At 37.9% G+C, this 18,577-nt stretch overlaps 1 protein-coding gene across 5 annotated transcripts in view; it reads left to right on the plus strand.

Moving 5' to 3' along the window:
* The window catches only part of IFT88 (intraflagellar transport 88), a 57,923-nt gene that overhangs the window by 26,814 nt on the left and 12,532 nt on the right, over positions 1 to 18,577 (plus strand). For all 5 annotated transcript variants that reach the window (XM_080374611.1, XM_080374612.1, XM_080374614.1 and 2 more), the window contains 5 exons: positions 639 to 754; positions 4,816 to 4,868; positions 6,645 to 6,710; positions 8,482 to 8,588; positions 14,245 to 14,311. In XM_080374611.1, coding sequence (XP_080230737.1) covers positions 639 to 754; positions 4,816 to 4,868; positions 6,645 to 6,710; positions 8,482 to 8,588; positions 14,245 to 14,311 — 409 coding nt within the window. The remainder of the gene's footprint in view (positions 1 to 638; positions 755 to 4,815; positions 4,869 to 6,644; positions 6,711 to 8,481; positions 8,589 to 14,244; positions 14,312 to 18,577) is intronic.

Here is an 18,577-nt window from a genome sequence, read left to right on the forward strand (position 1 = left end):
GCACTATCTGTAGTTTATAGAGATTCCTCTGTTTTAGAAACAGGAATAAGACAGGAAGTTGCTTTGCTGCAATCAGAGAGTTTTTTTTTTTTCTCTGTAAAGCAAGGATGACCAAAGGCTGTGTTACAATCTGAATACTAGTGGAGTTATGCTTGATGATAATTTTGCTGCCTATTGCAGTGGGAATTTCTAAAAAGCTGAAAATGTTATTTTGCATACATACGTATTTGATAGAAAAGAATGCTTTTAGGTGAGTTTTCCAGCAGACTGATTTGAGTGTAGAATTGTACATGTATTAGTTAGATCATGTCTACATGCAAATAAGTTACCTAAAATGTTAAAAAATGCTAAGTAAACATTTTTTGCTGTTGCAAGCTATTTAAAATAATATTTCTAATAAGGCTAATAAAATGTGACAGGCTCATCTCAAGTAACTTCTGAAAAGCATTCCATAATTAGAAAACTTGGCATGCTTTTTCTTTTTTTCAGGATTACTTCGTATAGCACACTGCTTCCATTCATATATTACACAGTTTTGGCATCTGGAGACTTAAACACTTGAGTAAGATATTCCAGAAGCAACATAAATATGTTGTTTATCACTAAAATTGTTTCTTTCACCTTTCCTATTTTGTCAGTCATACCGGTATTTCCCTTCAAACATTGAGGTCATTGAATGGCTTGGAGCCTATTACATTGACACCCAGTTTTGTGAAAAAGCCATTGAGTACTTTGAAAGAGCAGCACTTATCCTGTAAGTGATTATTATTTTATGCCTACTCAAATATTTTTGATTAGATATCCATAAGTATATCTAGTGATAAATTGGGTAAGTTTAATACTATAAGCAAATACCAGAGTTAAGAATATTTAGGATATTGTTTAATTTTCTCAACTTTCTATTCATTTACAGTGTGGTTTTTGCTTTTACTGTGCAATTTCAATGTTAAGTAAGATCATCCATTGGGTGCAAGGTATTAGGTATTGTATTAGGTATTAGAATCTCTTTTCTCTATCCTTTCCCATTAAACACAACTGTGAAGTGGGGAATAGTTCTCCTAAGCCACCAAGACCACCTCCTCTGTGGCTTTATGTGAAATATTTCCGTTCTATTATTTTACCATGCAGCAAGGATTTGATAGTTTAGATAAATGCATCTGTTAGCAGTTATTGCTGCATTTTCACTTTTTGCATAACTTCTACTTCCATAAAAAGGATATTACAAATAAGGTATAGAAGCAAGCAAAAATGTGCAGTGTGAATTACCAATGGTCAGTGAAAGTAAGTTGAAGATCAAATTGATCCCAATAGAGATGTTTGAAATATATTGAGGTCAGTTCAGCAACTTAATTGCTGAAATTGTCCTTTAGCAGAGTATGATGCACTTAAAGTATATAGGTCATTTTTTTTAGATTAGAAAGGTTCTGACATTCTAACAAATGGTTAATAAACAAAAATTTGGCCGAATTTAAATCTGTAATCCAGAGTTCAAGCAGAATTCTAGACAGATATGCATATGGTCTTTTTATGTGGCAACAAATATTTGTCTTTATTAACACAAAATACTTCATGAACAGACCAACTAAAATTTGTGCAACTAAAATTCACTCCAAGTGTGAATTTTTCTTTTGTGTTATGGGAAACCTATCAAAAATCAGGCTAAGCAAAACTTAGTTATTGTCTTGTGATGATCTAAAATTTGACATTCTTTTTGTTATGTGAATCTGAATGACATGCATGAACAAGACAGCATGTGAACAAAAATGTGTACACTGTTATTCAAAGGAAGATCATACTATGAGTTAGGTGGTTAGAAGTTTGGTAAAAAATACTAATTATGTTTTTGAAAGGGCTTGAGTTGGAGTAGTCATTAATTATATAAGAGAAAATCCAAGGGTTTTAAACCTCAAATAAGGTTTAAAAATTAAAAATACATAGAAAATATAGACTTCACCCAAATTGTGGTATAATTGTAAAGAAACAGAGATGTAGAGCAGATGAAGATATGCAGGAGACAGTTAACAGAAATCGCAGTTCACAGGTTTGCCAGTATTCTTTTCAGTATGAATACTGGCCACATTAAATAAACCACGTATGTTGGTGTTCATGGCCTTCTTGGGAACTTTGGAAATAAACAGCTGAAACTAAAAAGAACTATTTCATAGTCTTGTTTTGGCAAAGATCTAAATATTTTATGCTTCGTGTTGCACTCAGTCCATGCGTGAAACACAGAAGTATGTGGATTGTAAAGTACTTACAAATAATTGGCATATAAAATTCTTCATTACTATTTGCAATTGTAATCTGTCTGTAATACAGAGAAGTTATTTAGTGAATGAGGGAAAGGCTGTGGATTTGTCTGCCTGGACCTTAGTAAGGGCTTTGACACTGTCTCCCACAGCATTCTCCTGGAGAACTGGCTGTTCATGGCTTGCATGGGTGTACTGTTTGCCGTGTAAAAAACTGTCTGGCTAGCTGAGTCCAGAGAGTGGTGGTGAATGGAATGAGATGCAATTGGTGGCCGGTCACAAGTGGTGTTCCCCAGGGCTCAGGACTGGGGCCAGCCCTGTTTAATATCTTTTATCAGCCATCTGGACAAGGGGATCGAGTGCACCCTCAGTGAGTGCAGATGACACCAGGTTGGGTGGGAGTGTTGGTCTGCCGGAGGGCAGGAGGCTCTGCAGAGGGGTCTGGGCAGGCCGGGCCGATGGGCCGAGGCCAGCGGTGTGAGGTTCAACCAGGCTCAGTGCCGGGCCCTGCCCGTGGGTCACACCAGCCCCAGGCAGCGCTACAGGCTGGGGCAGGGGGCTGGGAACTGCCCGGTGGGAAAGGGCCTGGGGGTGCTGGCTGACAGCCGGCTGGGCATGAGCCCCCCGTGTGCCCAGGTGGCCAAGGGGCCAGCAGCGTCCTGGCTGGTGTCAGAAACAGTGTGGCCAGCAGGGCCAGGGCAGTGACCGCCCCTGTACTGGGCACTGGTGAGGCCGCACCTCGAACCCTGGGGTCAGTGTCGGGCCCCTCGCTGCAGGAGGGACGTCGAGGGGCTGGAGCGTGTCCAGGGAAGGGCAGCGGGGCTGGGGAAGGGGCTGGGGCACAAGTCCTGTGAGGAGCAGCTGGGGGAGCTGGGGGTGTTCAGCCTGGAGAGGAGGAGGCTGAGGGGAGACCTTATCGCTCTCTGCAGCTGCCTGAAAGGGGAGTGTAGGCAGGTGGGAGTTAGTCTCCTCTCCCAGATAACAAGGGACAGGACAAGATGAAACAGCCTCAAGTTGTGCCAGGGGAGGTTTACATTGGATATTAGGAGAAATCTCTTCACCAAAAGAGTAGTCAAGCATTGAAACAGGCTGCCCAGGGAAGTGGTAGAATCACCATCCCTGCAGGCATTTAATAGACATGTAGATGTGGTGCTTAGTGACAGGGTTGAGTGGTGAACTTGGCAGTCCTGGGTTAACGGTTGGACCTGATGATCTTAAAGGTCTTTTCCAACCTAAATGAGTCTATGATTCTATTTTTGTCTGGGATGAGATTATTAATAGTGGGTGACAAAGCATAGATGTTTCGGTGTTTATTTAGTATTAAAAATAGAACCTAGATATGCTAATTGATAAATATGAATGTTGCATTATAAATTGCTAGTAATTGCAAATAAGTTACATTTTAAAATTATAACTGTATTTTAACTGTGACCAGTATTTTTTAGTTTAACTTTGTTCAGTGTATTCAGTGTTTCAATCACAGTAATTACATTTTTAAATTGAATTCTAAGATAACGTGTTAAACGATGAATTGAGAAACAATTTTTCACTATTTTACATCTTACCAGCATGGACAGATCTATCATTAATAAAAGGAGTTGTGCAGCTAATGCTGATTGATGGCAATTTATTCTCTCCAGAGTTTTCATACTGAATTGCATAATAAACTCTATTATGGTGTATGCTTGTCTCTTGCAAACAATAAAGGCAGCCATACTCAGCTGAAACTAAAGAAGGTGAAGCAGCTGTGTTTCATAAGCTTGTTTGGCAACTATCAGACAAACATATTATTTAGAGTTAAAAATGACCTGTGCCCTGACTGGAGAGAAAAACTGAAGAGAATAACTACAAAACTATTCTGAAAACGTTAACGTGCGGTGCCTTTGGGATATACTACTGTAGCATTTTAAGCCACATGTGAAAAGTGCTTTGGCTTATAGGGCATCCTTATGCTGTTGACATGAAAATTTCCTAGATTTCAAATTATTTTTATAAGAATGAGAAAAAGGTCCAACACTTATGGTACATGCTCAAACATCTCAAATATTTTCTCTGATGATATCTATCACCATTACACGCTAAGAAGAAAGGGACAGGTAGCAGCTAGGGCTTTGAGGTGATGACACAGAGAAGCCAGAGTTCAAAGCTGTGAGCAGGGAATGTGCTTCCTGGCAGGGATCCCTTGGGCATTTGTGGGATGCTACTGCTGGGACTTCCTCAAAATATAGCTTAGTGTTTTGTTCTCCCTCATTGCATGGTTCTGTACCTCAGACAAAGATTGGTGGTTCGTGTGTCAGGTCTACTAATTGTGTCTGGTGCACAGAATCAGGAGCAGGAGAGACTATAACAGAACTACAAATGGGTGACATCGAGGCCTGAAGACAGGAGCAGGATGCAGAGGTAAACTGTGTGTGAACTGAGCAGGCTAAATTCTTCCTGGGAAGGTGATATGCTAGGTGAAAAATTTTAAGAGTAGTTTAATAGTAGGTGTTTAGCAATGCTATGCAGATTATTTTGCTTATTTATTGCCTGGCAGTGTGCATAATTTTATTTTATTTCTATGCAGACCAACACAAGTGAAGTGGCAGCTGATGGTTGCCAGTTGCTACAGGAGAAGCGGTAAGTTCTGTAGCTTTTTTGTAATTGGCTGGAGGTTTGTAACTTTTTGTAAATTGTTGGGGTTGTTCAGCTTGGAGAAGAGAAGCCTGGAGAATGGATGAAGGGGGTTTATAAGAAAGAGGGAGAGAGACTTTTTACCAGGGCTTGTAGTGACAGGACAAGAAAGGGTGGTTTGAAACTGAAAGAGGATACGCTTACATTGGACATAGGGAAAAAAAATTTAGGATGAGGGCGGTGAGGCTGGAACAGGTTGCCCACAGAAGCTGTGGCTTCCCCATCCCTGGAAGTGTTCAAGGCCAGGCTGGATGGGGCCTATGGCTGGGGTGTTGGAACTTTAGTCTTCAAAAGTCCTTCCATCCCAAATGATTCTGTGATTGTATGATTTGGTTTGTTTTGATTGATGTTTTGATTTTTTTCTTTTTTAAAAAATTTAGTTACGTGTTATTTTGTTATGAATTTTCTGTATCTGTGTAATAAAATGTAACTTTTCTTTTAAGTCCTGGAAATGTCCCTGCGCTGGCTTATGCATGAAACACTTCTTGTGCTGTTAAATAAGTAAAATAAAGAAGATGGTAGAGCATAATGATCTGATAGAAGTTTTTTTTTTAATGTAGTTATACTACCAGCTGATCTAACATGAGTAATTAGATTTTAAAGTTGCTTAATTCCCATTCCTTTCCAACAGCAGGTATCATTTTCCAATCTTAAAATACTATTTTAATTACACAAACAAAAGACAGTCTTAATGTGCTGTATTTTCTTACTGGGAATATAATACGTTAATAAAAAAAACAGAAAGAGACTAATATTTCTGGGTTTTTTCATCACCTAAAATGCATTCAAGACACTTGATGTAAATGATACTCTTCTTTCTTGCTGGCCCATTTTGTCTCTCTCCTTTATGCTTCTTTAGAACTTTGCAGAACAGACTTCTATAATAAATTAGTGCATTTTCTCACTCTGCTCAGTAATTTAATACAACAGTGAGAAAAGAAACAAGACCTAGGGAAGTCAGTGAATTAAGAACAGTCAGCACCACTCAAAACTAGACAGATTAACTGTTTTCCCAGCAAAGAAGCACAATGGTTTTGGCTGCTTTTTAGATCATTTATGATTGATTGGCAAAATTCCCAGCTTACCATATTAACACATAGCAGGTCAGTTAGATCTATACCTCACACTAGGAAAACAAAAATAGTGATATCTCAACAAACTTTTTTGTCAGGTGTTTTATGGATATGAGGTTTTAGATCCACAGGTTTTATCAGTCCTTTCCATAATAATCAAGCTGAGCCAAAACTGAAGGCAAAAGTCTTAAAGAGTAATTACTTCACTACCAGATCTGGGCAAAGGAGAGAGACCCGGTTAGTATTCTGGTGGTAAGGAAGGACAGGCAGAGCTCAGCTGTTAGATTTCTGTTTGACCAATCTGTACATCTGCAGCCTTAGATAAGCCCTGGTATGCTTGATACAGCTTGTCTAGTAGGTGTGCCATAGAACAATGGGGTTCTAGAGGCAGGTCAATAAAGCACAAAAATCGGGAAACTCCTCTTCGTTAATTTTGTTATTTATGAAGTAATTTGGTCTGGGTTTAGATGCTCTTAATTTTTTCTATCAGTATTTAAAGAATATTAAGTTTGGTTTTATCAGGTTTGATCTTGTAATACTAAATCAGGTACCCAAACTAAAAAGGTGATGTTTAACTGTATCAGTTTCTCATCAGGTATTCCTTTTTATGTTTGGGTATGTGGGTAGGAGATGTTTGTTTTCTTTGCAGGTAACTACCAGAAAGCTCTAGAGAAATACAAAGTAATTCACAGAAAATTCCCAGAGAATGTTGAATGTAAGTTGTTTTATTGAGTGGTACAACTATCAAAGGAAACTTTGTTGCATTGAATATTTGTGTTAGTAATGGCGTGATGGAAGTATTTTTCATATGAAAATCTTTTCATGAATTAAAATTTTTATTCATGCTACTGCTGCATGTTTTCTGTGACAACACTAAACCATGATTTAAGAAATATTAGGGTAATGCTGGAGGAGAGAGATTAAAATAAACTTCAGCAGATTGGTTGAGTTTTCTCAATCATACTTCCTACGTTTTCTAACTATGTTACTTATTTAATCTCTCATGATGAAATGTATATGTATTTTACTTCTAGTCCCTGCTGGTTAAAACTCCTGCTCAAAGTTTCTAGGTAGGAGAAAATCTTAGCAACTGTTTTGCAAAATCCAGGCTTTCCCAGATGTTGTAGAGGGTGAGATTTTGTTGTTGGCATTTTTAAGTACAGTTGGTCAGCCAATCTCTGGAAAATCAATAGAGAGTTTCAAACCAAACTAGAGGAAACAGAACTTCAAAGAGTATTTTGCAGAATCAGTCTCATCTGTACTATAAATGAAAAAGCCCTGTAGAAAATAGGGGTTGTCACTGGCTGTGGAAACAATCCTCTTACATCCCACACAGTGCCTCACTAATTCTAAAATATAGGATTGTCACCAGCAAACCTATGCTTTTAAATGCTATGTGAGAAGAACATTCACTGTATTTCAAAATAAAATTGTATTGTTCTGCTTTAACAAATGTGCTACTTTTTGAAAGGACTCATACAGCTCTGTTGTACGAGAGAAATGTGATACTGTTATTCCTTGAAGTTAAAAGCAAACTGTCATGTTCGTGTTGGTCAGACATGTTTCATAGGGGTAGATTATTTATTAAACCTTTCTGAATGCTTATATTTTTCTGAATGTAGTTTCTACAAATTATGAAACAAAGGCAGGAGTTAGACAAGACAATTTAACTGATTTTAAAGTTTTCTGCTTCTGAAACAATGGTTCTTCACTCATCCTTCCCTGGCTGTGTGCTCGCAGCCATCTTATGCACATTCTGGTGCTTATCTGATCCCTCAGTGAACAGGTTCAGCTCCCTAAACCAGCAGAAAAGTAACTTAGCACAAAAAGAAAAATAAGGTATTTGTGAAAGCAGTCAGGACAGTAATGGTCATGTCACGCTTGTTTCCGCTTCAGAGGCAGTTTTCAAAGGTATGTGGACGCACGCATAGGAATAGCAACAATGTTTTCAGAGTTTGGTATAGTGTCTCAGGAGATCGGTTTTAGGGTTGGTTTTTTTTTTGTTCCATCATACAGTTACACTCAATCTTCATGTCTAGTTTGTTGGTTTTTTAATTCTATAAATACTAATCTTTAAAAAAATCAACCACAGCAACAGGAAAAACCAAACCATTCTGATTCACTTGGTATTTGTAAAATTATTTTTAACAAAATGCCATTGATAGTGGCTCCTCGGTAATAACTTAGTGTCATTATTACGCTTTCCAGTTTCCAAAATATTTTACAAGTGTCAGGAGCTGTGATCCAGATGAGTTAGTATGTCTTGTGCCTTCCACATATATAAATGTATTGTACTATTCATGGATATAGATGTTACATCACAGAAAATGTTGAATTATTTGAAAAATATCACAACACAAGGTAGAGTCACCTTGTACTCACAGTATTTGTGTTATTTGCTCTTCTGTATGTCCAGTTGTGTTACAGTGCACTTGTAGTTTGACTTGCTTGTAAGCCTTTTTTTAATGGTTTTGCTTTTCATTTAGGCCTCCGATTTTTAGTTCGCCTCTGCACAGATATGGGGCTGAAGGAAGTCCAGGAATATATGACAAAGCTCAAGAAAGTAGAAAAATTAAAAGAAATAAGAGAGCAGGTAAGCTTGTTTCTTTCTGTGATTATACAGTATCACTGCATGTACATAGATGAAGCTAAAATACTGTTTGTGATACTTCAAGATAAAATGTGTATTAACTTTCTAGTTTAGAGAGGCTTGTGGTTTGTGGTTTTTCAGGTTTTTAGTTTTGAATTACTCATCGGCCTTATATCTGTCTGCACAGTTTTTGAGCACTGGTTTTTCTGTAATTTTTAAAATACTGGTGAAAGATGGGTTATGTGGATGTGATGGGAATGTTGGAGCCACCCACATAATTCAATATCTCTGGAATGTCGTCTTTCCTACTTACTTGCCAGACTGCATAAAGTGTATTTATGAGCCAAGTAATAATGCAACTATAGGGAGAGAAGGGGAGCCTAAGAATTTGTCCGCGTAGAACTCCTTTTAGCTATATACAAAGCTGTGACATTGACAGATTACGTAGGTAGAAGTAAATTATTCATGTTGGTGACAATTTTTAAACTGAAAAAAAAAAAAATGGAAAAGCTACAGACTGTGAAAGGTATGAGATCGTAACTTGCCTTCTGTTCAGAAAAGTGAGCATGCGTGTGCACGTATGTGCATCGTTTTCATGGTATTTCTGTGATAAAGTAAGATTTTAAAATTAAGATCAACTACCTGTTTGGAAAGCATTATCCATGCTGTTGAGCTGCCACCTGTTCAAGCTTGCTCTTCCTATCCAGTGTATTGCCTCAAAGCTACGTAGTCACATTAGGACACAGTAAGTTTTACCTGATTTACTCTGACCCTAGTAACACTTACTGGCTCCCTTTTGATGTCAGATAACGTGTAAGTGCATCCTTAGTTACTTCAATTCCAGAGAGTTTGAGTATATACATGTATGCTAGTACATTTTAAAAATTAAATTGACAAATGGAAACACTGATCAAAGGATTCCAAATTTATGCTACAATCTTACTTTGTGGGGTGAGTTGAAGTATATTGGTTTGGCTTTTCAGTAAATGTAAAATTTAAAGCACTTGGAAAAATGGACGAAAGAAGGCATCCCACAAATGTAGTGGGACTAATATTCCTCCGTGTCTCACCTATAGTGGTATCAGTAAGCAAAACAGATGACCAGATGTAATGTTCCTGTTCTGCAAAACTCATAATTAAGAGATCTCTCTGAAGTGTGTTAAACAGGCTTTGCTTGGTTTCTAGGGAATATCAGTTCAATGTCAGTGATATAAATAGTTCTTTGCAATAACTTCCAATACCTCAGGGCCTTACTCTGGAAAGTTCAGAGATGAAACCAGTTAAAATGGGATTATTTTTTAGCTGGTAAGAGAGAGGTCCCTGGAGATGGAGAGGTTATCTATTTCCTTGCATATAATTCCAGTATTTTTTTTACACTGAATATATTAATTATGTACCATAGATCTGCAAATGTTGAGAATTCTAAGGAAACCACTTTTTTCCTTTTAAGAAAGTTAATGTCTGAATATGTTTAAGAAAAAAAAAAAAGTAAAAGTAAAATTGTCACATCCTCCTGTTTATTTCATGTTGGACGTGGGAGCTTTCCTGAACACGTTTCTATACTTCCTGGTGGGGAAAAAAGCTACCAGTAGCATATTAAAAAAAAAAAAAAAGTTATTTAAGATTTTAATAACACAGAAATTAAGTTTAAATTATGGTGGGTTTTTTTTATTCAGACTACATTGTGTTAAGGGACTTCATTGAGTAGTACCTTAATGACAGAGGTATCAACGGAACCCAGTACAGATGCATGGTAGCACACGTTATGGCATAGTTATTTTAGGCCGTTCAGACTTCAGTAGTGATCGTAATTCAGCCATGGCATGGAAAACTCACTGTTTGTATTACATTTCAGTATTCCTGTTAAGAGTCTGGTGACTCTGTCCTGTCACAAAACTAACCTTGTAAAGCAGAATCAGAGAGTGGTTCAGGTTGGAAAGGACCTTTAAAGATCGCCTAGTCCCACCCCCCTGCCATGGGCAGGGACACCTCCCACCAGACCAGGCTGCTCACAGCCCCATCCAGCCTGGCCTTGAGCACTGCCAGGGATGGGGCAGCCACAGCTGCTCTGGGCAACCTGTGCCAGTGCCTCACCATCCTCACCATAATTTTTATTTTTTTCCTTGTGCCCAGTGTAAGTCTACACTCTTTCAGTTTAAAACCATTGCCCCTGGTCCTGTCACTAGAGGCCTTGGTAAGAGGTTTGTCCGTATCTTTCTTATGAGCCTCCTTTAAGCACTGAAAGGCTACAATAAGGTGTCCCCAGAGCCTTCTCTTCTCCAGGCTGAACAACCCCAACTCTCTCAGCCCGTCTTCACAGGAGAGCTGCTCCAGCCCTCAGATCAATTTTGTAGCTCTCCTCTGGCCCGGCTCTAACAGGTCCATGTCTTTCCTGTGCGAAGGACTCCAGAGCTGAGTGCAGCACTCCAGGTGGGGTCTCATAAGAGTGGAGTAGAGGGGGAGAATAAGGTATCTATGATGGCACTTCCAACTAGTCAAAGCCTTAAGGTAGATCTGCCTAAATATTTTCCTATAGTTTGTTGCCCAGAAAACAGGCTTTTAAATTCAAGTAAGCCCGATCCTATTATAATTTAAACTAAACCAACTTTTTTATAAACAGAGAAAACTGAAATGCAGTAGGTTTAAAAAAACCAAACAAACCCCAAACAAAACAACCCCCTCAGCCCTGCCCTGCCCCCTCAAACCCATCACCAACAATAGAAATCAAGCAGGTTTGTGGTCAGCTCAGTCAGCTTCATCCCTGCCAGGTGGGCACATGCTTCCAGCTTGAGTAAGCTCAGTGAGCTTCTGAATGGCAGCAAAATTCTGCCCCTGCAGTTCCTGGTACGTTCTCTTCAGAACCTTTGAAACTTGATCAGTTGCTTCCTGCTCCTTCTTGCAGTGCCTTGTCAGGGAGAGACGTGGGCCCATCTCCCTCTTCTGGCTCTCTTGTCTGTCACACTCTGAAATCTCCCCAAGTTCAGTGTCTCCTCAAGAAAAGGAACAACTTTTTCTACCCCTCCAAGGAATCCACTTACCCAGTTTTCTTAAAAATCGACACCATTGTAGATGTAAAGGAACAAAGACTCTTAAGAAAAGAAAGATATTTTAGAATGTGCTGCGATTTAGTGTACTGCTGTCCTGTAGTAGAGATTGAATATCTTTCTGTGACTGTGTGTCTTTTTGCTATTGGTATTACACCTGGGTTCCCATCCTCTGGTTTTGGGTTTGGGTATATTTTTTTTGTTGTTTGCTCGGTTGGGGGGTGTGTGTGGTTTTTCAGTCTTATGACTACCATCTGGCTTTGGAAATTACTAGGTATTTTTGTCCTAAGAAATGCCAACTGTCATCCATGAGCATATAGTCATAAACTATACTTTCAAGTTCTAAAATTACCAAATTTTAATATTTCACCATGTAAGTTTCCAATAGGAACAATGGTTTCAGTTAGCAATACCAGATATAGTTCAATTCCTGCTCCCAGTTTCAGACTAACCTGTGATTTCTTGATTGCACCCAGTAAAGAGAAAATAGATAAATGCTAGTGTAATACACCTACATTTCAAAGTCTGCACACAGACTTAGTCTTCCTGTAGAAATTTATCAGAATTTGCTACTCTGGCATTGTTTTTCGAGAATAAGTATATCCACATGGAGTTTATTCCAAAATAAATATTCTTGAGTACTTATTTCACTCAGTTCTCAAACAGGGACAAGTTGTTAAATACTTCCAGCCAAGAATCTGGGAACATCTGTGGGGTTCGTTCCCTGTAGAAATTTTTCTCCCTGCCTCTTACAGGATTGGATTTTTACTGTAACCTTTGTATGTTGGTGGCTGGGTGGGTTTGTTTGGTTTTTACTGCATTAATCTTCCTTTTTTCATGTTTCAGTTTAAAGACAACAGGTAATGGTGTAAAAGTTCACACAACCTTCTTGGCACTGATGTATACACACATTACTATTTATTTCCGTTAAGTGAGCTTAATGACTGATAATGAGGGACTGATTGGGTGTGGTGTGAAGCAGTGATGATAGGTAGGATTGCTGCGAGGGACTTACTGCCTTTACCTTCAGGCATCTGCATATGGACTAATCATCCTAAATGTCTTTTGCAGTCATGGGAGAGAAATAGGCAGTTTTAGGGTGGAAATCATTGGACCTATTTTAAATGTCTGCTTTCAGTATAGGATGACTTATGAACTACTCACTTGGAACTTTACAGGAATTAGTCATATGCTTAAGCTGTAGTACTTCTGTAACGTTTTGGGAGTAAGGTCCTAGGATGCAAATGCCACAAGGGCACTGTCATGTAGAGACCGCTTCCCTCTGAGAGACAGCAGCTGAGCTTCCGCTGGCAGACTTGTTGTCAGTCATTCAGCATCTGGGGAGTCTGAATGTGCTTCCTGAAGGGCTGATATATGCTACTTCACTGGACTGTGAATAGGATATTTAATCCAGCATTCAGAGAACATATTTTAGACTTGAGGGTTTTCCAAAATAAATAAAAATTATGAGAAATTTTGATCCCCAACTGGATCACTCCAAGACCATTCCTGGTTTCATGCTAGGCTCTGCTTTCATGTCTGACTCCTGTGAGTTTTGATTTAAGGGTTATTCCTTTTTCTCGTGGCATGAATCTTGAAGGTTCTTTCACTTCTCTGTCATTCTAACTTTGCCAGACTCTGTGAGGTTTTTCTGGTGAAAAATGAGTGAAGAAGCTACGGTAATTGACCTGAATACATGGTTAGGTGGTGCGCACATGTGTTTTAATCAGATCCTGAATTCATATTTTGGAATGAGATGCAGAGATTAGTTTATTAACAGCCGAGTGCTTTAAATACCAAGGTTTTGTACCTACCCATCAAAAAGTCCCTCACAGAGATGTACCTTCTTGTAATTGACAAGATACATGCATGAGAAACTTGGTGTTTTGCCAGAAGCAGAGTCTGTCATGGGATACAGAGGTATTGCTTTGATAAACTGTTAAAAGTTTTCAAATAACACTAAAAAAAAACACAGCTGGAAGATGTTTATGGTGCCTTCCTCAGTGCAAGAGAGCTGACTTTTCAAACACAGCTTTTCAGGTATTTACCTTCACCTTTATCTTGCATTTAACACTCAACAGCAAATTAAATTTTGCTGTGAAGTACAGTGCTGTGCCAAGTATTCAGAATTTAAGATCTATGGGGTGAATAGCTCTTTTTATAGATTTCCCTACTTTCCCCGCTTTGAATCTTTACAATAATAAAACGCTTGTGGGATTTAAAAGACATTAATAGGCAGGGGCTACTTTGAACTCATGCAAGAAGGGCTATGTTGCCTGTTTTTTCAGCTGTACTTTACAAAAGTACATCTGAACTATTTTTATGCACGTTCCTTGTATAAATTTTATCTGAAGAAAAATAATTTATTGAGATTTTCTGTTTGAATTTCATAGAACTCATTTTATGTAAACGTTGGATTTAACATTGATTTTAAGGACTGTTTTGTGCATTGAAAAACCAAGGTTTATTAGTTAAAGCGTAGTAAGCCTAGTTTAATGTTCTTCTACTGTTTTATTAATAAAAGCTAGGTTGAGTTTTCAGTGATTATCTCTAATGTATATTTCTAAATGGGGAGTTTGTTCTGTTCTTTTCAAATCTTTTTCACTGTTCTCCAGCGCATTAAATCTGGCAGAGATGGCAGCGCACATAGCCGCAGAGAAGGAAATGTTGCTGGTGATACCAGTAAGTACTTAATGCTTAAACATCAGATTTGTCATGATCCTAAAGAAAACAGTTTTCCTTACAGTGTTTGTAAAAGCAGTTTACATTCTGAAATGCACACAAATATGCATTGAGTAATATGCGAGTACTTCACAAATTTTGTTTCATGCCTTTTGATAATTTTGATAATCTCATTGCTGTATGAAACCTCAACCAGTATAGATGGATTTGGTCTAAGGTTTGTACTTTATATACAGATCTCAGTGTATTCCAAAAGCTAAATTTCTACTTGTTTTCACTACTCTTGACTTGAACTTTTTTGTCCCATTAACTTTGGAATATTTACTATAAGGAATCATTTATTATAACAAAGCAGAACATGTAAGCCATGAAAAACAGGAATTTGTTGTGTCTTTATTTAACATGGAGGAAAGGGAATTTTGTGTCCACCGTCTTGTATATTACATTAGGTGTTTGTTACAAGTACAAGAGGCTATTTTGTGCAACCAACTCCATAAATAAGGAAAACACACCCATGCTGTCTTTGAGCTCCCTCTTCCCCTTTTCCCAGTATAGCAGAGTGAAGTACTAGCATCTTTGATAGAGGAAAGCTTGCTTTTGACTACTAGTTTCTCTGCTGCTATCGATTTACAATGCTGACTTTCATAAGTTGTAAAACTCTACCTCTGGAAACTGGACTGTTTCATCTTTTCTGCACTAGGTAGTCTGCATATTGCTGAGTTAATGATTTTCCCCTCACATTATTAAATCCATGAAATGTTAGTAATGTTAAACCTAACTGTTCCCCACTGCTGTGCTAAGGAATCTAGCAGACTTTAAGCTACTTCAGCCACCTGGGGAAAAAAATAAAAATCCCTATTTTGACCCAAAAAGGAAATTGTTTCTTTGTATTCTGCTTTTGGTTTATCTTAATATCAGTGGGTCTCGTAAAAAGATAAGCCCTATAAATTCTTGCTTCTCTTCTCTTCCTTTTACAGAGAAATAATGTATGGATTTTTTTTTTCTTACCTGTTAATCTTATTTCTCCACCTACATAGCAGATGCTTTACTATACTTATCCAATTCTGTAGGGTCATGAAAAGTCATGTTAGATTTATGAAGAGTGTTCTCCTGGGTTCTCTAAGGGTTAAGAATGAGTGTTGGGTACTTAAGAGAAATTTCATTCCTTTTTCAGCCCAGTAGTTTTACTAGAGAACTTTTAAATCATTTCTTGATATGTAGGAAAAACACCATTCACCTAGGATTGAATTTTACCTGTTCTGGGCCTCAGGCCAAAGTAATTCTTGGGGTGAAATTCCTTATTTTGGTAGCAGAGAGGGATGGAAATGTTTCTGGCCTCTCCTTTTTTACATAAGCCCTATGATCAGGCAGCCAGCTGGAGGTGCTAGCAAAACAGCAGTGTAAGAAAGCATCGTTCCCTGATTTCTGTCGTAAAGTGGAGATCCACTTTGGCTTATAATAAATGGAAATTAAGAGCAGCATTGGTAGCAGGCAAGGGTATTTACAGTTGTGCAAAACATTGCATCAGACATATAGGCAAAGAGCAGAAAGGTTCTCTTTTCTTACAGCTGTATTTTGTAATTATCTCTATCCTCATTAGTGAAAAAAGGGTATGTTAGAAGGAGTGAGTCAGTAATTTAGCAAAAGAGCATATAAGTAACAGTCAAGATGGAAAAATGCTAAGACAATGTTAATCCCCCCAAACTACCAGTTTGGCAATACTTCTTTTAAAGACAGAATTATAATCTATGAGTTGTCTTTTTCTTAAATTAAAAAAAAAAAAAAAAATCCCTTCCTCTCCCTTCCAAAGTTGAGCATGAGGAACTTTGACTGCAAGCTCTAGTAATTCCAAGGTATTACTCTCGGTATGGGGGGGAAAGAGTAATGGGCAAAGAGCGAATGCAGACATTTAGGATGGTAACATAAAGAGGATGAGAGGGTAAGCAGGGTCAGAACTGACCTAGAATTTGTCCTATCAATAATTCTTAGATTGTTGCTCAAGATATTATGTCAAATTCATGAAAGAATGGGAAAAAACGGAATTTGGGACCAAATCTGTATAAAAGCATTTTTGGGAGGTCTCCGTTATACAAATACAGTGTCAAAGATCCAGCCTTTCTGGAAATGACTCTGCAAACAAGCAGATGTACAAAGAAGGTCCTGTATTGAGCCTGGAGTTAACTTTCTGCTGGGATTCCTAATTAAAAGTTGTGGTGAGCTGTACTAACATGTATTTTTAGAAGGCATCAAAGGCATTATGCATTTTTTTAACTAGTAATGTTGATTCTGGGGAACCTTATCAGTGAAGAAACTGCACGGTCATGGTAACAGATGTTAAGGACTATGTTGTAGTGTGTCTACGTTTTACTGAGGGTGCCTGAGAGAAACGCGAAGACCCAGACATTATTTTGCCCAAAGCTTGGTGGTTATGAGTCTGTATTTTTCAGATTTCTGTATATGGCCAGTTTGAAGATGCATATGAAATATAAACACGGTTATTTTATTTCAGAATCTTAATACACTATTGATAAAATAATAGCTTCAAAATAATAAAAAAGATCATTTGTATACATTTTAAGATTAGTCTTTTCCACTGGTGTTGCCAAGACCTAAAGGGATCATTTTCCTACGCTGTATGAGGGATTTGCCTTCGTTACTGAATCCAGCGAAGCATGGAATCCTCCTTAGTTTAGTACTTACTAGCTAAATGAAGTGTGTATACATTCCAAATATTTTAGGTGTGATGAATGTTTTATTTCTTTCCTCTTACCAGCTCACTGTCCCTATCCTTGCTGGCATTCCTAACAGATTCTGCCTCCACCCCCAAAGTATTTTGTCCCTATGCAGCTATTTATATTAGGAGTATTAATAATTCAGGCTTCCTTGTTTTAGGAGTTCCTCCTAGAATTGCTTTTAAAGAGCAAGATAAGAGGAAAGAGAACTGAGTCAGTTGGGTTTGTACTTCATAGGACACCTACAACTTTGGCAATATAAATTAAAAAAGAAGGTGCATGAGATGCATTAAAGCGTAATTTGAAGAATATGATTATCTATCCATCTGTGCATGGATGGTAGACAGAATGGAAAAAGGGAGACTAAGAAAACTGACCTCTATATCAATGTCAGTTAAAGTCTGCTCTGGTCTTGTGAGAAGGATAAGCATTAAATCTAAAATGCCTACCCAAAACTGAACACATTTGTTCACTCTTATTGTAAAACAACGAAACTTTGTTATCCCCACAATTATCAGATTTATGATTTTCAGTCTTTTTTATTCCTGTTGGAAGTAGATGACATTGATACACTCTCTTAAAATTCTTCTTTTTAATTTAAAAAAGGACAAAGGAAAAAAAGAAGAAAAACAAACTAAAAAAATCTGAAGGGAACTAACAGTACATCTGAGTTTAGACAGTTCTCAAATATTTCCTTTGCAATAATCTTTTCTTGGTTTCATACTCAGTTTTTTTGTGTTTTGCAGAGATATGATAGTAATATCCAGAATTTGGAAGTTAGGACACTGTGGTTTTTACTACCTCAAGAGATTTTTACTGTTCAAAAGCATAAGGCCTTTCATAGGTAAAGTATGACTTTAAGGAATACATTACCACAGCAGTGTTTACTTGGTCTCTGCGTTTGCCCTGCTGTCTGAATGGGAAGTTTTGTACTGGCTGAGAGGAGCCATGCAGTCTCAGAGAGCAGCCCAGAGAAGTGGTGTTGAATTCAGAAGATGAAAGGCTGAGCACTTTGCATTCTCCTTTTTACCTAAGCCTGCCCAGATGAATTTGAAAAGGAAACCGCAGAAGAATAATTTAGGTGTCTTTTCCCTTTTTCATCTAACCTGTGAAATTGTCAGTGGAGAAATGTGTTTGTCTATCCCAAACAAACATCCCATATCCAAACACCCTTTACTGGCCATAGGGATGTCCTCATATAATTTGGAAGCACATTATAGATGTTAGGGCTATAAGAATCTCAAATAATCTTGGCTGTGATAGAGGCAAGAGATTCTTTTGTTACCCTGCAGCCAGGACTTCACAATCACTTATATTTTCTAGGCTTTGTGTGCCTTTGATGCCTCATTAATTAGAAATAGTTGTGGGATGGTTCCATTGGTTGTGTGTGGGGAAAAAACAATAATTTAACAGACAGGGAAAATATGAGTGAAGAAAACATCTTAACTTGTTTTCTGCATCTGAGCTCACCTAAGGAGTTTGCCGAACTGACATACCACGAACAATTTTAATTCAACAGAATTTCAAACCAAAA

Source organism: Falco punctatus (assembly GCF_963210335.1).
Source record: "Falco punctatus genome assembly, chromosome: 2".
In the NCBI taxonomy this organism is placed as follows: domain Eukaryota; kingdom Metazoa; phylum Chordata; class Aves; order Falconiformes; family Falconidae; genus Falco; species Falco punctatus.